Source organism: Lodderomyces beijingensis, assembly GCF_963989305.1.
Source record: "Lodderomyces beijingensis strain CBS 14171 genome assembly, chromosome: 4".
NCBI classification, from domain to species: Eukaryota; Fungi; Ascomycota; class Pichiomycetes; order Serinales; family Debaryomycetaceae; genus Lodderomyces; species Lodderomyces beijingensis.
In genome coordinates, this window is record NC_089973.1 from 369,486 (window position 1) to 391,009 (window position 21,524).

The window sequence follows — 21,524 nt, forward strand, 5'->3', positions numbered from 1 at the left end:
TAGCGAGATTGATACAATAAAACGATTTCAAAACAAAACAAAGAAAAGGATGTAAATATTCTCTACTTTGCAAATGAGTCAAAGAAATCAGTCACCAACTCAGCAACAGCCTTAGGCTGTTCCCTCTGGAGGAAATGCCCCGCTTTCGGCAACAACTTAACTTGAGCCCTCGGATAATCCGCCTTCAATTTTTTCTCCTCGTACTGCAAGATCCGCTTCGACATACACCCGTCATCTTCGCCGCACATGATCAACGCTGGCACTTTGGCGAAATCCACGGCCCAACGCAGCTTCCAAAGCGACACGGGCCGGAACAAGTGCCGATAATACGCCGTGACCGCATCCACCACCCCTTCCTTCCTGAACTCATCTCGAATCTCCTTGATCTCCCCCTGACTCGCATCGTACCCGGGACTCCAATACCTCCACAAACGACGCAAATAATCATCACCACCATCATTGCCGAGCAACTTCCCACGATAGAGCCACCCGTACTGCATAGTCAAGAAATACGAGCTCATATAAATCTGCTCCGGCGCAAACCACGCCAATTCCCACACATGCAAATTCGCCAAATACGGAATCGCCAAACACGCAATGGACGCAACGAGCTCAGGGTACAAGTTCGCGACCTTGAACGCCACGATCGCGCCCCAATCATGCCCCAATAAATGCACCGGTTTATCCCCCTCCCCCTGAATGACTTCATGGATCCAGCATTTGACATCGTCAGCGATACAAGGTAACATGTACTCGTGTTCGGGTCCCACGCTCGACGGTTCGTAGCCGCGTAACTTGGGAGCGAGGAGTAAGACCGTCTCGTTGCGCGTTTGGTAGTGGGCGACGAGGTAGGGCCATGCTTTGTTGAAGGTGGTGTTGACGTCGGGGAAACCGTGGAGGAGGAAAATCACACGGTCGAACTTCTGTTGGGTTATTGCTGTCTGCGTGAGATTGGTCAAGGTTGTGAACTCCCTTGCGCCGTTGTGGAGCTTGATTTCATGCTGCTGAAGCGACATTTTCTGGATTGGGTTGTTGAAGAATAAGGGTTGAGCTTGAGGTGGAAGTTGGGGTGGGGATAGCTCACACTTTTCAACAAAAACCGGGGGGTAATGTTAAGGGGCTAAATTTTGAGAGTTTATCACATGGGAAAAAGTAAAGCGCAAATAAAAAAAAAATTGAAAACCCCCACCGTTCGAATACAGGTTCGGGAAGATTGAAAAAAAAATAAAAAATTGAAAGTAAATCTAGGTATTGGGATTACGTGCAACATAAACATAAACATAAGCGTAAGCGTAAGGGTAAGCATAAGCAAGTGGGGCGGCAAGGGATGCTAGGGTGAGCTTAAAAGATATCGGTTTCGAAAGGACAGTTGATACTGCTGTGGCCGTCTCTTTCGCATATTCCACACCAGTCGGTCTTGCCCGCCGCGGGATCAAGTGAAGTTGGAGCTTTATAAATAGGCAAATCGGTAGGGATGTCCAATCCCAACAAATCGGTGGTAGCGGACGCGGTATTGGCCAAGATCGAAGCAGCAGTATTCATCGTGATGGGCGTATTAGAGGGCTTGGCAAAAACAGCATTATTGGCTCGAGCTTCTCCCGGCTGAGAGTTATTGTCACGGCTAATGGTTCCCAAACTGCTGCCTAACAAGTCGAAATTTTGGATATCCTGAGCAATAGCATCAACACTACCGGGGTGTTGCAGTTTGTACTTTTCCAACTCGGCAATTAGTTGCTTCGATTGGTCCAATTCTTTCCTCAACGACTCCATTTCACTCAGCTGTTGACGGTTCAAATCTTGCAACTTTTCCAACTTCTCTTCGGCTTCGGCGGCTTCGGCGGCTTCGGCATCCATGTCGACATCGCTAGCTTTAATATTCTCCTTCTCCGCTTTCAACACCTCAATCTCTCCTTCCAACTGCTGGTTGTGGGTCTCGGACAGATTGAGCTCTTCATTCAATCGCCGTATCTCAGCAGCCTGCTTTGCATTCACCTCCTCCAACTCCTGGATGCGGTCTTCGAAAACCTGCATTCCATCCTGTTGAACAGCCATCAAGTTATCCATTGCAGTATGCCACTCTTCTCTCTGCTTTGTGAAATGCTCTAATCTGCGGTCTTTTTCTCGGACAACTTTGCGTAGTTCCTTGATCTCGCTTTCATACTCGGCGATTGCGTTTGCAGCTGGTTTGGGCTCCGAGCGGTACAAGTTCTCATTCATCATGTTCATTCTGGCGCTCTGGTACCCTCCTTGGTTTAGTGGGCTCAAGGGCGATCTAATAAAAGTTGAAGACGTTTGTGTGCTTCCCTCGATCAAGTGTGGTGTACTGCCATAGGGAGAGTTGGTGTTGGTTGTTGCCGCAGTCGAAGCAAATTTGGTGTTTGAAAACGCAGACGAGGCCAATGCCACAGCAGGGTCTGTGTGAGGTGGTGATTTTGGTGACACTACTGGCAATGACACCGATGGTGAAGGCAGTGCTGCTGACGTAGCCGCTGCTAGTGCTGCTCCTGCTGGTGCTGCTGCCACTGCCGCTGCCGCTGCAGTATCTGCTGCAGAAGATGACGCTGCCTCCGTATTAGCACTTGCCAAATACGTCTTCAGCTCAGGTAGTTTCACATTAACCGACCTCAACCTGTCATAAGGCAAGAACAATCCACTCATGGGCACGTCAACCTGAAAATATTGCACATTATTAACCGATCCTGAATTCTTACCTCTTGTTGCTGCCAATGTTCCCGCTAGCTCTAATCCCGCGAAAACCCCGTTCTTGCCCTGTATTCCTCCGACGTAGCGCAAAGTGGCCTGACCGGCAGCCCCAGGAACGTTGACTTTCGTGCCTATGATCTCATTCATGGGGCCTGAAGGTGACTTTTCAACACGTGTGTATGGTGTATGGTGTATGTGTGTATAAAGATTAGACCCGTGCTTAGTTTAGAAAACAATCCTAAAACACAGAAAAAAAAAAATGTTAGAGAATGAGAACGAGATCAAATCGAAGAGACACCAAGAGTGCTGCAAAAAAGATATATATGGAGGCAAAGTGTATAGAGAGTAAACTCCCTTCTGAAGGGTCAAGGTCGTAGCAAAACTTGCAGATCAGATGGCTATGCAATTTTTGACAACGTTATCAGCTTGGTGAAGCCCAGTTGCCTCAACTTTCTTCTCAAATCCAACTTTGCACTCTTGATGGGGGTCGTTTTCCCCAATATGACACGGTTCTCGTCATCGCTATTAGCTTTTTCAACTTGCAATGCATCGAATTTTGCAACCAATTCATCGACGGATTTCTTCTTTTCCGCAATTTGTTCGCTCAATTGGTACAAGACTTTGCCAATGTTTGCAACGGTGGACGCGTTTAACGAGTTTCTAGCTTTAACGGGCATCAAAACTGCAAGCAACTTGTCCTCCAATTCTCTCGTCTTTGCCAATTTTTCTCGTAACTTTCTCTGCATGAGCTCGTCTTTGATTTCAAGCGGTCTGTTTTTGAGCACCGACAAGTTTTTCAACGCTCCCTTTTCAAGAAGAACTAACTGCGTAAACATCTGGTCCAACTTGATTCTGCCAGCTTGCGATTCTTGCACTGCTGCCTTCAACTCTTCTAGCTTTGTAAGCTGTTCTTTCAAATGTGATAGTTTTCCTGCATAGTTGTACTGGCTGTATTTCAAGTTTGCAACTTCGGATACTGTGTGCCAGCTTTGACCCGGTGATCCATGAGCATCTACAAACCTTGCGAGCAGTTGCATGTTTTTGTCTAGCACCTGCAAATTTCCTTCTGTATCTTCGACGATGTCAATTATGGTGTCCCTTATAGACTTTGATGGTTTGTCCTTGGTTTTGTTGATGCCATCGTACACAGCAAATTCAAGTGGTTGGACTGAGGAATCTATTTTATCATTACCCTCTTTACTGTTTTTACCAGCGATATTGCCATCATCTTCTTCTTCTTCTTCTTCAGTAGGGGTTGGTCCGTTTGTCTTATTTGCTTTTGCATCGTCTCCCTTTGAAACTGTTTCCTTTTCTATCGCCTTTTGCGGTGGCACACTCGTCGACTTTTGCTGAGAGTTTTCAACTTTCTCTTTGGATTTTTTGTCCATTGCGGGTGCGCTAACTGCCGGGGCCGATAAATTTTTCTTCTCTTCTTGCTCAAGTGACGACTTTGAGCCAAGTGCCTTGTCTAAAGATTGCGACTGGAGGTCATGGCTTTTAGCTGAAGGCAGGTTTTCAGGAAAAGCTGCCGGAGCTGTTGCTTTTGGAACTGCTTTTGGGGCTGGCGAGGATGCCCTCAAGGACTCGACAGATTCTGCAATTGGAGTCGCTTTGGTCATTGCTTGGTCAGAAACCTTCGCCTTGTCCTTTTTCAAAAAATCAAACGGCGACTCAGTTCTCGGCTTGGGTGCATCCGCTGGCTTCTCAAAAGAAAATGGTGAGAGATTTCCACCAAAAGTGGACTGTGGCTCTGTTTTTGCTTTTGCTTTGGTACTAGTCGTAGTTGTGTCTAAATTGGCAAATGGGGAGGAAGTCTTGTTGGTGGAACTTGCAAAAATCGAGGGTTGATCAGCTTTGACTCCGGTGGAACTGGAACCCAAGTTGGCAAAGGGGGAGGATGACTTGTTCTCGTTTGTCTTTGTTGAAGAGGTCGCAAACAAACTCCCACTTTTGCTGGATTCAAGATTGGCAAAGGGCGACAGCGACGGCGACGGCGACGTGGTGTTGGGTTTTGCATCAAAGATGGATTGGCCTTGGGCACTTCCAAACGATGCAGTATTTTTACCATTTCCAAATTTTGCAAAACCAGAAGATAAACTCAGCTCTTTGCCCGACACACCTTGATCTTGCTTTTGTTGTTGCTGTTGTCCACCAAACCCAGTGTTACCGAATCCCGAGCTGCCAAATCCAGAACTGCCAAATCCAGAACTGCCAAACAGCGAACTGCCAAACCCACCTGCTGTAGAAGTTGCTCCAGCACCAAATCCACTTTGGCCAAAACCGCCGCCGGTAGACGCGGTCTTGCTACCAAAGCCTGTAGAGCCAAAAGCTGGCTTTGCCTGGCTATTGGAACCAAAACTAGTTGAGCCAAACGCGGCGGCAGGTTTCGTTTGGATATTCGAGGAGCCAAACCCGCCAAAATCAGGGGCTGCGTTGGCCGGTGCATCATTTTTAGTCGCAAATTTGAATGCATCGGACGTTGAGGATCCAAATGGATTGCTAGCAGTCTGGAATGGGTTCTTTTCCAAAGTGGGAGCCTCTTTTGTCGCTATTTTTTCCTCCTCCTTTTCCTCCTTCTTCTCAACCGAGTCAGTCGTATTCGTCACCCCGTATCCTTGCAACGTTTTCTCCTCTTTTTCAAATGCCTCCAATGCGTTCTTTAAGGACAATTTGTTCTCGAGGATGCCCAGCTTGTGAAATATCCACCACGACCTCAACGCTCCATTGTCCAATAGACAATACAACTTAGGCAAAACGCCCACGGCCTCTTCCACCCCCAAACAGGGCTCGTCTACTTTTGTCTCCACCTCGTTCAACGATATGCACATGCCCAATGGCGAAATATCCTCTCCTTCGTCGCTCATGGGAAATTGTGCTCTGTTGGAATCTTCGGCGGGCGCAATAGTCTGTGCTTCCTCTAGCGAGGAATTTAGGTCAAGTACTCCGATATCTGTCGACAATGATGATGTGACGATTGAAAAATAATTTGACTGAATCCAGTTTTTGATAGCGCTGGTGTAAAATGTAGGCACGCGCGGTGCTGAGCCAAATGCAGGGGCGATATCTATGATGAATGCTTTATATGTGTCATTTTTCTTTTCCTCCTCGCTTTGCTTGAGCAAAAATGTCTTGATGTCGTGGAATTCCTCTGCATCCAGTTGGTCGTAAGCTAGAAGAATATAGTCTCCTTCTGGAATTATGGATACAATTTCATAGCCTTCGATGCTTTCAGGCTCCTCTATTTCAACATTGATACCGTTATCGATACCGTTGCCCGTGCACATTAGCTTCAACGGTGCATCTTTCACGGCATATATAGGTTTATGGTCCTTCCAGGCAAATGCTGTAACTCCAGTGGCAAGCTGCTTCTCATTGTGGTAAAGCAGAGAATCTTCAGTCAACCCAAGATACTGGGACCTGTTCAAGGGCAATATGGTTTGAAACTTTCTTTCTATCTTTTTGAATGCATAGTCCTTGTTCTGAATCTGGCTAATAGTCAAAGTTTGTATGGTTTGATCATTCAAGATGTACAATACAGAGTCGATGAAATACAATTCAGTAATTTTGAAATCTGCAGGAACTCTGTTTATGTCGCTGAAATTGTCTAGTGAGGTGAATTGTAACGTCTTGTAGTTGGATGTGGCCAAAACTCGAAGTTGATTGTTGATGGCTAGTAGATTCAAAGTTTTACCCTCTAGCTCGGGCAGCAGGAGTTCAAGCTGGTCATAAAGCTTGTGCTCTGTTGGATCTAGCTTAAACCCAATATCTTCAGAGACTTCCTCCTCGATGATTGACGACATACTTGGCCGAACAAACAACCTTCTGTTGTCTGTGTTTGATGGGTTATTTAGTCCAAACCTTGAGTTGTAGACGTGAAGACTACACACATATTGATCATTTGGAACTTTGCAATGGTAGCGATTGATTTTTTTCCGACTTGATCACGTGCGTTTTGTAGCTCCAACTCAGCGTGTGTGTAGTTGCAGCTCTGGCTGCAAAAAGAACTCACTTGTTGTACAGATGGTGTTGAAAACGTGCAAACGCCTCTGCTCTGGATGCAGAATGAAGATTACACATCTCAAAGTTGATTGCCATAGGAAAGGAACAAATGAAAAAAAAAAAAAAAAAAGGACAAGATTTAGTCGTTTTCCCGATTGAAATGGAATTGCACATCTTATGTTTGTCCAGGTGCTGGCTACAACAACAACAACAGCAACAAGAACAACAAATTTACTTAGTTGAATGCGATTGAAAGTGAACCCTTTATTATTGTAACCGCTGGGAAATGGGATTGGATTTGATCGACTCCAGTTGTGAGTTGAAAATTAGAAAAGATAGAATTCACCTCGAGCCCGGTATAGCCGCTTTCCTGTCTCTGATTCAACACTATCGGCTCGCCAGCCTGCGTCTACAAACACACCACGCCTTGCAACCCCAACGCCAACACATTTTTACCTTACAAAAGGCAGAAAAGTATGCAAAAGTAGACCGACGTGCCGCTTGTTTGCATCCCCCATCCTCTTCTTTTTTCTTTTTTTTCCCCTTAATTTTCGTATTTCGCGCACAGCAAATATAATTTTGACAAATTGGGCATTCAACGGAAAATTAACAAAACACACAACACCGGCCGTCCAATGCCACACCTAGTAGGAGAAAATTGTAAAGAAGACGAAGAAGAAGAAGTGGTAGTAGAAGAAGAAGAAGAAGAAGAAGAAGAAGAAGAAGAAGAAGAATCAAGAATGTGTCGCGTGTTGAGCAGCTTGTTTTTTTTCTTTTTTCGTTTCTTCTTGTTTTTTTGTTTTATATATTTTGAATGCATCTAAACAGCTCCTTGATTCTTCCGGCAAGTTCCCAACCATGGTGTCTTTATCATAAAACTGGCGGAGGAGGGTGAGTTACTGTCTTCCAAGACAAACAAAGCCGGAAGCGAAAGATAACATCTTGTATAATTCCGTGTTTGGCTAGTCAACTTCACGGCAAAAATGAAGAATGCAGAGAGACCGGGTGATGGGCGAGTGGGGGAAGCCGGGCCTATTGTTATGACGCTTTGTGTGACTGGGACTGGGAGGGTGTCCCGTGGGGTTTTTCCCAAGCAGCGGAAAGTCGCCCCAGTAGAGGCTTTTTTTGGCTTTGCGAAGAAACAATCGTTGCAGTTGATGCGTTGCTGGTTACACATCTTGGCCCGCTTGTGATATTCCGAATGCCGTCCGCAAGTTGCGCGTAGCCTCGATTCTTCTTCTTATTCTTCTTCCTCTGTGCCTTGCTCTTGCCCTTTGCTTTTGCAAAGATCCAAGTTCCACTCAGGCAGAATCCAAGTAAGCTGATTGAAAAACAGAAAATGAAAAAAGAAAGACAGATGCTAATGAATGGAAGTGAAACCACGTTACATTGGTTACCTGTGGGTGGTGGATGGTGGGTGTATTGTTTTTCCAGCAGCGGATTAATAGAATAGTAACGTTACACTAACACAATAGAGACACACCTGCAGAACAAAGAAGGGCGAGAATTTTGGATCCCCAATCTACCCTCCCCCCCCCCCATGGATGGATGAAGCAAGGTTGAACCGTGTAGAATAAGAGAACTGAACTGATATGGTTTGAACTGATGTTGACGGCAGAGCTGTGTCATCTTCTTAACACCCAACAACATGGATAACACTTGCTCTTTCACCCACGAAATAGACTTGTCGTCGTTCCGTGTAGGAGACTTTAAACCTGGCGGAACAACTCGCCCTGAGCGAGAAATATTTTTAGTGCAAATCTCAGCAATTTAACCCCTTCGTCTCCGGGGGAATATAACATTATCCGTACATTTAGGAGGTCAAAAGAAAGGACAACAATAGACTGAGAAAGCGGGCAGTTTTAGTTAGATATATAAATAGTGTAGTCGTAGTCGCATGGGTGGTGGTAGTGGCAGTAGTTGCGGGGAGTCACTTGAATCTATAACCCAGATATCATATTACATTATCGTCATCATCATCGTCATCATTCCTCAAATTTCACAGCAAATCACATCGTGATCTTGATCTTTTCCCCAACGGTTTTGTAAAAATACTACCAGTACTACTCCGAAATAATACTGTCATTTCAAACTCTGATTTCCACCTTCGATCATCCCACCTCGGTTCCGGTGAGCTTCAAAAAAATCAAGCACAACCCCAACCTCAACCCTAAAATTCTAATTTCGTCTATAGATATCATCTAACCATCTTGGTCGTTTTTCAAAATTACAAACCATTATATCATCAAACAACCACAGTTTTTGAAAAATCAAAAGAACATACTATCCCAGTATCTTATTCCACATCATTTACTACTTCTGCCTTGGTTTTTTTTTCTTCTTCAAACACACATCTAGATCCAGGGAAATGTATTCATCACCGTTTACCAATAACCTACATCAAAACGCACCGTCCCAATTTAAAGAAAATGCCAGAAATGCCATCTACAACCAGATACCAACCAATGTTCAAAACGAGCAACAGCTACAGCAGAAACACCAGTACTATAACGCACAACCATCGAATCTTTCCATCAAATCGGCACCTACCCAGCCGTTGAAGAGTTCGTATAAACTGCTTCTGCGCCGTTCAACGTCTTCGTCTTCGTCCATATTTTCATCCTTTACAAATGGGAAACGATCGATACGATCAGCCCCTTCGATATATTCAAGCTCAACAGGAACAATCCCAGAAGATCTGGAGCCTATAACGGCAACCGTGGATCAACTACTTAACGATATAGCATTGCATGAAGAACACTTTCGTAATCAATATGAGGAAACAAAGCTGCAACAGCGGTCCAAGTACAACAACTCGTCTTCATCTTTGTCTGCAACATCAATGGCAGCAACGTCATCAAGATCATCAGCATCATCAGAGTGGTCATCACCACTACCACACCAGGATTCCGATGCCGAGGAACTATACAAGATTTCACTTGGCTCAAACCTCACTTATCAAAACAACCAAGAAGAGTCGTTTCTTATAGACTGGAACTTGAACGTGACCAGATGCAAACTCATTCTCATTAACCTACCTATGATCTCATCAGTGACAAATCAGCCATATAATCAGAATTTCCCGCCCCATTTGATTGGAGACTTGGCTCAGCTATGTCATCTTATAATCGTGCCACCGCATATCACAGATAAGGAGTTGATATTCACCCTTATCCAATCAAACATATACCAAGAACACAATTTAGATTTGCCTTTCCGCAAGCTGGTTGCCGAGATATCAGTAAAGCAAAGCCGACTACTCCAAGTTAACTCCATGAGACAAGAACGCAATGGGGGAGACGTAAATTATCAACATCATGAGCAGTTTCTTAAATTCAAGTATAAGGAAATTGCCGTGAGAAACTACTTGATCAATTTAGCAGCCGCGGCAACCACGGCTCATGAGTATAAATTGAGAGTCGATGAGATCAAAAAGAGTTTGAAAAATGCCGCTGATCCAACTACAGGCGCTGCCGTTGCCAAGAGGAAGATGAATAAGGATGACAAGAAGGTGCTTTGGGATCAAGTGCGTCTGAATGTTTTCAAACGAGCGGGACTAGAGGAGTGACAGTGGAAGGGTGCCTTGCTTAGATATATATTTGTATTTATATTTATAACTTTAATAGAGAGGAGCCAACGCAATCAATGTCACTCTACTTGTCTCCATACATTAAGTCCTCTAAAAACAAAATCCAATGCAAATAAAGCTATCCAAATCTAAAAAAATAGCAAAACCTCAACATAGCCAGGTCTGTATCAAAACCTCTTTCGCTCCAGCTTCACCTTTTTATAATGTGCCCGTTTCCCACTAGTCCGACTCGCCTGAATCTCGCCATATTTCCGCTTAAAATACTTCTTCGTGCCATCATCAGCCAAAATCTCCAGCACCAAGCTCGTGCCCCGCTCCCTCCGCTTCAACTGATTATAATAGCCCGTGTTGCCCTCCACAATGGTCCCCATCGAGAAAAATTTAGGCACGCTCCACTTTTCACGCTTGTAGTGTCTCTTGGGGTCCAACGCTTGCCTCTGTCGAATCACGTCCAAGTCGCGTTTGATCTGCGGGGTGATTTCGGGTTGCGCCATGTGGAACCAGCGGGCATCCGTTGCGTCTTTCGATTTCGCGGCTTTCAAGGCGTTGCTCGCCACGGGGTCATGGATCCGGATCGGCTTGTTGGTGGGTTTACCACTCTTAGTGTTTGGTTCAAGCAGCGAGGTGAGCTTCGGGAGGTTATTGAGCGATCGCTGGATCGACTTGTAGTCTTCGCTTTCAACACGAGAAGGAAGCGACCCTTGGTCGGCGCTGCTAGCTTGAGTATCTAGTTCTCGTTGCAAGTCCGCAAAGAGCGCATCGAGCGAGATGCCATCGTCTGGGTTTGGATGCGTGTGCGTTTGCGTTGGCGACTGCGTGGTGTTGTGATGGTTGTGTTTATCCGATGCAATCGACTCTGTTTCTGAGCTTTCCATTATTGTTGTCTCCTGAGGCTTCTGTTGCACCATTTTATTGCCTTCTTAAATTATCGTCTTTGATGAGTTGAAATAAGTGGACTCATCGGGGATATGATTGATTGCAACCACTCTTTTTCTTTTTCTTTTTTTTTCTTTCTCAATATCCCCTATATCCCCAGTGTCGCTTGGTAGCGTGCCTCACTACACTGGACATCCCAGATATATTACCCAACCTCCTCAAGCTCATATCTACTGATCCATTTCTAATTGCAAGTAACTTTAATACAATAAGAATTCTTTCTAATACACAAGTAAAACTTCACCTCTCAAGAGGGCTCCTCATCGCAAAGCATCTCTATTTTTCCACACGCTCTCTCTATTCACCACACTCTCTTATTTAAAGTGGATTTTTTTTCTTTTAAATTCCATCGGAAAATCCACCCACTATTGCTTTATTAAGACCACCTTCCTTGACGGCCAATTCATAGTATCCATAGATTGTAGTCACGGCTAACAAGATGGCAGTACCGCTTCCCAAAGTACCCATCAAATCACAAACAACCGACAAGGCACCAATGGTGGCACCGCCAAAAGCAGCAGCAATGGGGATAATCTTCTTCAACTCCTTGTAAGCGGAAGTTTCTCTGTGGCCAGCAATGACCAAGCCTTGTTCTTTAAACTGTTTGGCCACGTCTCTTGGCGAAGTGCCGCTGATCTCGATCCATGTAGTTGAAAACACAGCACAAGACCCCAAAACAAAAATAATATACGCCGTGGTCTTGATTGGGTCCAACAAGGCTTCGGCCCAGCTGAAAGGTGGTTGAATGTAGTATGCTAATCCACCATTAGCGTACAATTGAGCTGAGCCGGGCCTAGCGTCCCAAGTGCCCAAGACTTTAACAAACAAGTTGTCTGGCCATCTCATGAACAACAATTGTGACATGATAAAAATGTTTGAAGCCAAGGCACTCTCCAACATAATGGGAATGTTTGAAGTGTAAAACAATCGAATTGGATATAAACCATAGGGTCCTCTTTGTCTTGTGGACTTCATGGGCAACTCGATTCTAAAGCCTTGCAAGTAGACAACGGCGAAAAAGACAACAATGGTTGCAATCAATTGGAACATATTGGGCAAGTTTGGTCTGTAAAAAGACTCAATCAAGGCTCTCTTTTTATCCTTTCTTGAGCCAAGCAAGTGGAACATGGAAACAACCGCACCATCAAATTCAGTGCCTCTTGCAGATGAAGAAGTTGTAGGAGCAAACGCCTTCCAAAAAACCTGTTCACAAGTGTTTGTAGCCGTGAACAAGGAAACACCGCTTCCCAAACCGTATCCCTTTTGCAACAACTCATCCAACAAAATCACAATGATACTAGCGAAAACCAACTGCAAAATCAACAAAAGACACAAGCCCACGCCAAGTGACTTTGGAGGTCCATACATTCCAGTCAACACATAAACGGTGGCTTGGCCCACGGCCAACAAGATGGCCAACAATTTCTGGGCAACTTGGAAAGTTTCACGGTCATCCTTGTTTTGCATATCGACGTGGATAATCTTGGTACCTTGCAACAATTGGAACAACATACCGGAGGAGACAATTGGCGATATACCCAACTCCATCAACGTACCTCTGTTCGAGGCCAACATCATTCTCAACCAAAACAACGGATCGCTCGAGTCTGACGAGGCGATACCGTAAAGGGGGATTTCCGACATCACGAGGAAAATCATCAATGTTATAATCGTCCACATCACCCTTTGTTGGAACTGGACTTTACGCTCGGGAGCTATAACTTCTGGCAAGAAGGGACTAAACGGCTTAACCAAGTCTAATGCACGAAACCCACTCATATTGTCGACCTTTTTTGTTTTTTGGTAACTTGATTTTATTTGATCTCGCAGTGATGTGTTTATTGTTGAAAAAGTCAATTCTAAGAAACGCTACAGAAGACTGAAAGTCGTGTCGCTGGTTGGTTGGTTGCTTGATTGCTACTAGTACAAGCTTGTTATCTATAATGGAGGAGTAAAAGACCCTTGTTCTTTTCAAAAAAAAACAAAAAAAACCGGGGTTTGGAGGTGTCCGTGTATGAATTTTGAAAAAGGATCTCTAGTGAGTGGAACTTGGAGTGAAAAATTGTGAGACTCTCTCCAGTGAATGAGTTATTGTACGTGTGTGTTCTTACTGAGTGTGAGTGCGTGAGAGAGAGGTAACACGTCAATCGACACGTAAGAGTAACATCTCACACACGAAAATACTTCAAAACAAGGGAAAAGCCTAGACTTCCTAATTGGGCAGCTACTTGCAAGCGAAGCAAGGATCTGCTCAATGGCGCTACCATGTGTTAATACTAGAAACTATGTGAAAAAAAAAAGGTGCTCTCGAGATCACTGACATCTCACTCATTATTTTAATTATGTGTACCTCATTTTTACATAGAAAGAGAGAGAGCAGACCAAACCCATCTACTTGTTAGAACGAAAACACCCATCCTCTAGCAGCTGGCCCCATTTTCAAAAAAAAAAAAAAAAAAAAACCAGTTTCATGATGACGTCGGCTTGGGCAGACAAATTGGCAAATGTAGCTCCGCCAGCATCTAACTCGAAACCCGCCTATGCCCATCCACAGTCACAGGACAAGAAGCAACAAAATAGAAAGAAAATCGTGTCGCCACCACCATCGCAAAACTCAACTGCAAAATCACAATCGCCAGCTTCGACCACGACGGCAACAGCCACAACAACATCCACAGCTTCAGCGAGATCGCCAGCGCCAGCGTCATCGCACAATAAGAGAGCCACATCCCCACCATCGTGCAACCAGCCAGTTCCAAACAAGTTCAACTCGGACGAAATACTAAGTTACTTTGATGCCGAATACAAGAAATATTTCAGCCAAGCGAAAGAAGACAAGGACGGAGAGAACTTCAAAATATACAAGTCTTTGGAGTCCTCGAACCAGTGGACAACAAAGACGTCGCTGAACTCAAGCAAGAACCAGAAAAATGTTGTGCTAAGGATTCTTCACAAGAATGGAAACCAGCATAGCCACAACCACCACAGCCATCATGGGCATCACGGACATCACGGTCACGGTCACGGCCACCGTTACCACGGCGGAGACAAGAAGGACTCCAACGGATCGGGAGCTCCTACCGTTGATATATTGTTTGAAATCAACCGGTCAATCTACCAGCAGAGGCAAGCTCAAACGCAACAACAACAACAACAACAACCACTGCTGTCACATAATTAATAAACAATAGCTAGCTACAGAAGTTGTTGACTACCGGGCAAGCGCTCCTCACGTGACCCAGCTGGAAAGTCCACTCCAAATCTTCACCATGTATCCGCTACCCTCACACAACCACTACCAACACTGCTGTAGGGGTTACATGTGGAGAGATCAGGGGAAAAAAAAAAAAAAAAAAAAAAGGAAAAGAAAGGCTGCTCGAGGTTGTTTTTCTTTTGCAAGAGACGGAAGTATATTACCGACAGATCATGAGCTCTACTTCGTGGTATATATATATAGCTTTCAGCTTATCTAGGAAGGATATACAACTCGATTGAAACTGCGACTGGAACTAAGCAATTGGAACTGGAATTATAACTAAACGTAGACTTGGACGTGGTATTGAATCATCGTCCCGGAGGTTTCTTTCTGTCTCACTCTCTCGCTTGTTTGTTTGTTCTTTTTTCGTTTTCCGTAAACTTCCTCACCCCCCCCCCCCCCACCACACACACACTCCTGTCGTGCCGGCCCCAGCAAGCAAATGTCGCGAGCGGAGATTCTGGCGAGAACTCTCGACCGGGGCTCCGCCCCAGCGGCTGGCGCGGCCTCCCCGACAAAGTGCACTCCCCCAGCCCCGGGAAAAACAACGCCTTCGTGTGCGTGTGTGAGTGTGTGTAGTGGCATGTGCAGATTGGCTTATTATCGTTGCGGTTTTTTCAACCTATTTCCACTGTCCATAGTAAGCAGTTTATACTGCCCTGGGTGTCAATAGTATGGGGTAAAAATTTCTCTAATATATGCACATAGAAAAACACTCACAGGACGTCGGAATATATTTGTTGAAACAGGAAACCCTTTTCTTTCTTTTCAAGAACCCTCAATTCCCTCAAACCATTCCTTCGCCTCCTTTCTTCCTTGCTTCCTGCTATTAATCTATAACCCACGACTTGAGCAGCAAAAAAAACGTTGGCAATGGTTGAACAAGCACACGATTCTATTTCCAAACAGATGGATATCGAAACGGATATCATCACGTTAACCAGGTTCATTTTGCAAGAGCAGCAGAAGTTGGCGCCAACTGCTACTGGTGAGTTGAGTTTGCTTTTGAACTCCTTGCAGTTTGCTTTCAAATTCATTGCTCACAACATCAGAAGAGCCGAGTTGGTCAATTTGATTGGTGTTTCGGGAACGGCAAACAGTACTGGCGACGTTCAGAAAAAATTGGATGTTATCGGGGACGAGATTTTCATCAACGCCATGAAGTCTTCCAACAATGTCAAAGTGTTGGTTTCAGAGGAACAGGAAGACTTGATCATATTTGAAGGCGGTGGCAAGTATGCTGTTTGCACTGACCCCATTGATGGTAGTTCCAATATCGATGCTGGTGTTTCGGTTGGTACCATCTTTGGTGTGTACAAGCTTAGAGACGACTCGGATGGCTCTATAAATGACGTCTTGAGAAGGGGTACCGAAATGGTTTGCGCAGGCTATACCATGTACGGTGCCTCGGCCCACTTGATGTTGACCACCGGTGCTGGTGTCAATGGTTTCACCTTGGATACCCAATTGGGTGAATTTATCTTGACGCAGCCAAACTTGAGAATCCCTGAGAAGAGAGCCATCTACTCGGTCAACGAAGGTAACTCCTACTATTGGCCAGAATACGTCAAGCAATACGTTGCAGACTTGAAAAAACCTCAAGACGATTTGAAAGGTAAGCCATATAGTGCGAGATACATTGGTTCCATGGTTGCTGATATCCACAGAACCTTGTTGTACGGTGGAATCTTCAGTTATCCTGCCGACACCAAGTCCAAAAATGGCAAATTGAGAATCTTGTACGAGTGTTTCCCCATGGCCATGTTATTGGAACAAGCTGGTGGTAAGGCGGTCAATGACAAGGGTGAAAGGATTTTGGAGATTTTGCCAAAGGGTATCCATGACAAATCTGGTATTTGGTTAGGTTCAAAAGGTGAAATTGATAGATTCTTGACTTATGTTCCAAAGAACTAAGGGGAAGATCTGATGTTTGGCATAGGTTCTCCGTAGGTACGGTTTTTCTCCCTCAATGCACAAGACTACAACAGTCTGGTATTTCCTTGTAGTTGTTGTAGTTGCAGCTATTCGTGATGCAACTAGCTGTCCTCGGCTCACCGGATCTCGCTCGGCACAAATCTCGGCTTCGCGCTAATGCCGCTACTACCACCACCATCATCGCCAGCAGCAGTCTCGATGTCGACGTTGCAGAAGAACTTCAAGCTTCCAGAAATGGCAGACACACTCTCCTCACTAGCCACCTCCACCCTACGAACTCAGAAAGACTAGGGCACTTGCAATTTTTCACATCGCGAAGACCTCCTCCTTCTTTTTCACCACCATTTCTTTATTGCATCAAAAAACAACTCTGAGTCACACTATACCTCGGAAAAAAGAAAGCGCAAAAAATTTAGCCATCCCCCAAGCTTGAGCCGTCCATTTCTTTCACCAACACCCCAACTGGTCAAGTTGATAAAAAAAAAAGAAACAACATCTAGCAAGACTCCCAGAGCCTCCAGTTTCGTTTTTTCCGTTTTTTCAACTATGAAATATGTCCAACATGCATCTAGGGAGATCAAATCATACCTATCAAAACACATTTCCCTCACCAATCTCCGATTATCAGCATTTGTACTATCACTTCTATCATGCATTGTCACGGGCTCCATCCTTCTATTCACGCTCTACACGCCAACATTCCACCACATAATCGGACTAACTTATTTCCAAATCAACTTCATCGCCTCGATCTCACTAGGGGCAATGTACTTGTGCTTGCCGGTATTGGGCTATTTGTCAGATTGCTACGGACCGCTGATCTTATCATTTTTGTCGATGTGGCTCTTTGTGCCTAGCTACGCCTTGAATAGCTGGCTCCTATCGTGGAACTGTTCGCTGGTTCCCCTTTTCAGCATGACGTTCGGCATGATTGGCTTAGCCACCTCGTCGCTTTATTTCTCAAGTCTCTTGACTTGCGCCAAGATTTTCCCCCACCAAAAGGGGTTAGCTATATCATTACCCGTGACATGCTATGGCCTAAGCGCGCTTTTAGGATCGCAGGTTTTGAAAATGGACTATTTCCATCTCAGTCGGGAAACGTACAAGAGCGGCGATGACAGGAGCGACTTGCTCAATTTGGTGCGCGTGTTTAAATTCTTTGCCGTGTTGTATTCGGTGGTGGGTATACTGAGCTTCATTTCGAGTTCGGTGGCTATCGTGGAGCAGGATGCGATATTTGGCGAGATTGAAGATATAATGAGCAGCAACAATAGCATTCCTCCTTCTTCAGCTGCTAATGGGACATCTGAAGAACAGGATGAAAACGCGCCGTTGTTGCGCGGCGAAGACTTGGCACCCCAGAGATCGCTCGACCCACCAAACCATAAAAAGCGATACATCAACTTTCTCAAGGACGTCTCCGCATGGTTACTCCTCGTATCGCTCATATTAAACGTTGGTCCATTAGAAAGCTATCAGAACAACTTGAGCTCCATCTTATCCTTCATCAACACCGCCTCATCGCCAGTATCCAACAACAACAACAATAAAAACATAGGCACGGGATCAGACGTGTCCGACAAAGTGAGCCTCCTCGCGACCGCATCAACCTTATCGCGTCTCGTGCTCGGCGTCCTCTGCGATTTCTTCCAACAAAAGCAAATCGACATCCTCTGGCTCCTCGTAGCCGTGATCATCCTCGGCATCGTGGGCCAATGGTTCAACAACATCGTGCTCAACGGCGTCGCCTACGGTGGACTATTCACTACGTATCCGACGGTTGTAGCGTCGGTATGGGGCATAGACTTGTTAGGGTCTACGTGGGGTTCGTTCATGGTTGCGCCTGCGATTGGCTCAATCATGTATTCGTTACTCTATGGTCTCGTTGCTGACCTGAACAAGGACAATATTGCAATGTATTTCAAAGTCACTGCGTTCTCGTTATCGATAAGCTGCATCTTGGTCTTGGTTGCATTTAGAGTCTGGCGTAAACGTGGTCAATTATTTTCATAAAGTTATATAGAAAGAGAAAAGTTTTGTTTTTTTTTTTTTTTTTTTTTTTGTCGAGATTGGCACACATATATACATGAAAGTTATACCTTCAAGGGCAAGTTTCTTCCTTTCACCCCTTGAAGAAATTCGGTTCGTTTAAATTCAAAAAATCAAGGTTGAAATTGAAATAGTTGAGCTCAAAGTCCAGGGTAAGCCTGTGGAATCGCTTTGTCTTGTCGATCCAGGAACTCGTGAGCATCTCTTCAGTTTGAATTTTCTTCAACTGCTTCCATAGATTCTCCCGTTGTAGCTCCATCACCAACTCTTCATCCGTTGGTTCAAACAAGTCCCCGTGTCGATGAGCCAAGTTGGGTATATGCGACTCGAGAAGCTGGCTAAACCGCTCCAAAATATCCCGCGGGAGTCTCAATGCAGAGGTTTCATATAATGTCTGGAGCCTGCTGTCGAGCATCTCGCACATGCCTTGCTCCATCATTCTAAACACGGTGAGGTGCACCCGTCTCAACATCAATGAGTACCTGTACCTTGTCGAAATATCTCCAATGAGCTTTGTTTGACAGTGATTGAAAATCCGCAACTGGGAGACCAACTTCCTTGCAGTGTGGAGCTGAGATATGTCGCCGTTCTGCTCGAGCAATTTGATGTTGCAATTGAGCCTCATTCGGAGACTGCCAAATACAACGGCACTGAAATGAAGAAACGTTTGCGCAAACGGCGCGAGCACTAAGATCTCGGCATTTTGGTTTTGTGAATGGAAAAGAAACGTGTTGAGTTCTTCAAGATCTTTCAAAAATATGTACATGGTCTTCTTGAAAAACTCAGTTTGGTAATGAGGCACATCCAAGGCCTCGTAATACAGGTACAAGGTGAAATAAGTGTAAGCAAGGATGAAACTCACCTGAATGAAAATTTTCAAATTCAACAACGCCAAAAAACCCGAGCTGGCTTGGCTGAATATAAATTTGGAGCTTTTGCCCAATGTTCGTTGCCGCTCTACCTCAATATCCGACAAAAGCTGAATCACTTCCTCTACTCGTATGTTCTTGTTGACTTGCAAGTGGAAGCTGGCCAATTTGCGACTCAACTGGAACAAATAACTGTATCGGTGGAAGCTTGTTATGACATCGTTTTCCAATCGTAGGTCGGAGCAGTTAGCGCCTTCGCTGGAAAACTCCGGTAGCCTGCAGTCTGACGTCTCCACGTCGGTTGACAACGTGGTGTTGAACACCAACGAGTTGAGGATATCCATCATCACGATATAGTGCCAGATTTTCCTCTTTAGATTCAAATCTTTCGCCAGCTTGTGGTTGTAGCATTCTGGATCTCGGTTCAACCCAATCGAGTAGCACAACTGTATAATAGATCCCATTGTGATCTGGGTAGCTGCTCCAGTAATGATATTCTCCGGAGACATAATCAAATAAACACGAAGCATCAATCCCGCTTGTAATATGGGCAAGCTCTGTCGCCGAGAAAAATCAAATTCCTTCATGATGGTCTCCGCAGCTCTAAATGCATCAAAGGAGACCGGGTGTGCCACTAGTGGCGATGATCCTTGTCCCTTCATGTCCAAGAGGGACAAGTATGCTAGTCGCAACATGATCAAGTGTATAGCCAAAATGGCCAAATCATTGGACGAGTCTACATTGGGGAAAGTGTTCATGTAATTATCGTTGAGCTCGGGACCCATGATTCGATTCAATGTTGACCTGAATTCCAACTCGTCAATGATTGGAACAAAAGGGTACAACTGCTTGAAGAAGATGTTGAGTAATTTCTTATTGACCCATGCAGGTGGAATCAAGTTAAAGTAAGACGATATGGGATCATTGAAATCGATGCCGGGAGGCACAAACGTTAACCCCCTGTCATTCATGCCGATGATTGCCTTTAATCTCAGCAAATCCTGTGGAACTGTGGGTTCGTCCGTTCCTGGAACATACGCCTCTCCAAAAACTATCCTGGCCTTGGTCCGTAGCTCGTTCATCTTTTCCTCGGGCAAGTCTATCAATAGTTGCGAAAAATCGAAAATGTTGCGCTTTTTGTTCGCCTTGGTAACCATATATTGCCAAATGAGTTTTGCACCTGAGTCCCGTCTCATTAGCAACATGTATGGAAATGGTCTATGGCTCAAGGGCAACGGTTTCCAATCTTTAAAGCAGTAGCTAAAGTTGATTTCTCCTGCTGGAATCATCTGCACACGTGCACTTTTGGCCCTATTGGCCCCATTGACGCCATTAGCCCCATTGCTCTTGGCCTCGGCCTCCAACCCGTCTGAGCCACTACGGTCAATCATTTTCTCTAGCTCTGCTATTTTGCATTTAATTTGTAGGATTTCTTGGAAACTGTTGGGCAGCGATTCAGCAGAAGGTTGTGTCGAAGCCACGCATTCACGCTCGCGTTTGCGTTCACGTTCACGGGGCACTGCCTCATTTTGCAAAGCTTCGTTCTGCAATGCTTGAACATTAATTCCACTCGGATCAATGAGCAGAGGGAGCACATTCGGATCTTGATTCTTTTGTGGTTTTTTCTTGTTTTGCTTCTTCAATCTGGCAATCTCTATCGTCTCCATGGACTTGGTGTACGTGCATTCCTTTTTCAACCGAACACATGTTTCGCACGGCTGCTGCTGTCCAGACGAAATACATTTGATCTTTCTAGTTCTGCACCTATCACACGAGAGAACCGTTCTATGTCTCTTTCGCATGTTTACGACGCAACGGTGTCTATTCGAATATTTGTAAGCTCTGTGTATCTGTGTGTGTGCCTGCTAGCAGTGACGATCTCCTAGTGCGGCGTGGTTATCAGGTTTGAAGATTGATAATAAAAAGTTTCAACTTGGGAATAATTTTTTTTTTTTTCCGGCTTTTGCTAAAACCCCAAACCCCAGTTGAAACTTGATGGAAGGGCTTGTAGTATTGACAATCAATTGCGCATTTTCAAAGTCCATACTCGGCCACGTGTGAATGCCAGGCAAAAGCCAATGTCCCCCTCTATCGGTATAACACAGAATCATCAAAAAACAATAAAAACGAAACCTCGAATAGCAATTCCAACAGAGGAAAACCGGTCTGATTACAAAAAAAAAGACGA

At 44.9% G+C, this 21,524-nt stretch overlaps 10 protein-coding genes across 10 annotated transcripts; 4 read left to right on the forward strand and 6 right to left on the reverse strand. All coding sequences in view use genetic code 12, as the record gives it.

Moving 5' to 3' along the window:
- Window positions 1-62: 62 nt before the first annotated feature.
- Window positions 63-1,016, reverse strand: LODBEIA_P32340 (uncharacterized protein; the record flags this gene model as incomplete). The annotated part of the gene is made up of 1 exon (XM_066973322.1): window positions 63-1,016. One exon carries the CDS (start codon window positions 1,014-1,016, stop codon window positions 63-65), a length of 954 nt encoding a protein of 317 aa, XP_066830172.1.
- Window positions 1,017-1,341: 325 nt separating this feature from the next.
- LODBEIA_P32350 (uncharacterized protein) lies at window positions 1,342-2,850 on the reverse strand (the record flags this gene model as incomplete). Its single annotated transcript, XM_066973323.1, has 1 exon — window positions 1,342-2,850. The coding sequence occupies one exon, from the start codon at window positions 2,848-2,850 to the stop codon at window positions 1,342-1,344; it is 1,509 nt and encodes a 502-aa protein (XP_066830173.1).
- Window positions 2,851-3,101: 251 nt separating this feature from the next.
- On the reverse strand, window positions 3,102-6,503 carry LODBEIA_P32360 (uncharacterized protein; the record flags this gene model as incomplete). The annotated part of the gene is made up of 1 exon (XM_066973324.1): window positions 3,102-6,503. One exon carries the CDS (start codon window positions 6,501-6,503, stop codon window positions 3,102-3,104), a length of 3,402 nt encoding a protein of 1,133 aa, XP_066830174.1.
- Window positions 6,504-9,070: 2,567 nt separating this feature from the next.
- On the forward strand, window positions 9,071-10,270 carry LODBEIA_P32370 (uncharacterized protein; the record flags this gene model as incomplete). Its single annotated transcript, XM_066973325.1, has 1 exon — window positions 9,071-10,270. The coding sequence occupies one exon, from the start codon at window positions 9,071-9,073 to the stop codon at window positions 10,268-10,270; it is 1,200 nt and encodes a 399-aa protein (XP_066830175.1).
- A 188-nt stretch (window positions 10,271-10,458) lies between these two features.
- On the reverse strand, window positions 10,459-11,166 carry LODBEIA_P32380 (uncharacterized protein; the record flags this gene model as incomplete). The annotated part of the gene is made up of 1 exon (XM_066973326.1): window positions 10,459-11,166. One exon carries the CDS (start codon window positions 11,164-11,166, stop codon window positions 10,459-10,461), a length of 708 nt encoding a protein of 235 aa, XP_066830176.1.
- Window positions 11,167-11,566: 400 nt separating this feature from the next.
- Window positions 11,567-13,006, reverse strand: LODBEIA_P32390 (uncharacterized protein; the record flags this gene model as incomplete). Its single annotated transcript, XM_066973327.1, has 1 exon — window positions 11,567-13,006. The coding sequence occupies one exon, from the start codon at window positions 13,004-13,006 to the stop codon at window positions 11,567-11,569; it is 1,440 nt and encodes a 479-aa protein (XP_066830177.1).
- A 691-nt stretch (window positions 13,007-13,697) lies between these two features.
- On the forward strand, window positions 13,698-14,408 carry LODBEIA_P32400 (uncharacterized protein; the record flags this gene model as incomplete). The annotated part of the gene is made up of 1 exon (XM_066973329.1): window positions 13,698-14,408. One exon carries the CDS (start codon window positions 13,698-13,700, stop codon window positions 14,406-14,408), a length of 711 nt encoding a protein of 236 aa, XP_066830178.1.
- A 984-nt stretch (window positions 14,409-15,392) lies between these two features.
- Window positions 15,393-16,397, forward strand: LODBEIA_P32410 (uncharacterized protein; the record flags this gene model as incomplete). Its single annotated transcript, XM_066973330.1, has 1 exon — window positions 15,393-16,397. One exon carries the CDS (start codon window positions 15,393-15,395, stop codon window positions 16,395-16,397), a length of 1,005 nt encoding a protein of 334 aa, XP_066830179.1.
- Window positions 16,398-16,964: 567 nt separating this feature from the next.
- LODBEIA_P32420 (uncharacterized protein) lies at window positions 16,965-18,431 on the forward strand (the record flags this gene model as incomplete). Its single annotated transcript, XM_066973331.1, has 1 exon — window positions 16,965-18,431. One exon carries the CDS (start codon window positions 16,965-16,967, stop codon window positions 18,429-18,431), a length of 1,467 nt encoding a protein of 488 aa, XP_066830180.1.
- A 109-nt stretch (window positions 18,432-18,540) lies between these two features.
- On the reverse strand, window positions 18,541-21,138 carry LODBEIA_P32430 (uncharacterized protein; the record flags this gene model as incomplete). The annotated part of the gene is made up of 1 exon (XM_066973332.1): window positions 18,541-21,138. One exon carries the CDS (start codon window positions 21,136-21,138, stop codon window positions 18,541-18,543), a length of 2,598 nt encoding a protein of 865 aa, XP_066830181.1.
- Window positions 21,139-21,524: the final 386 nt, after the last annotated feature.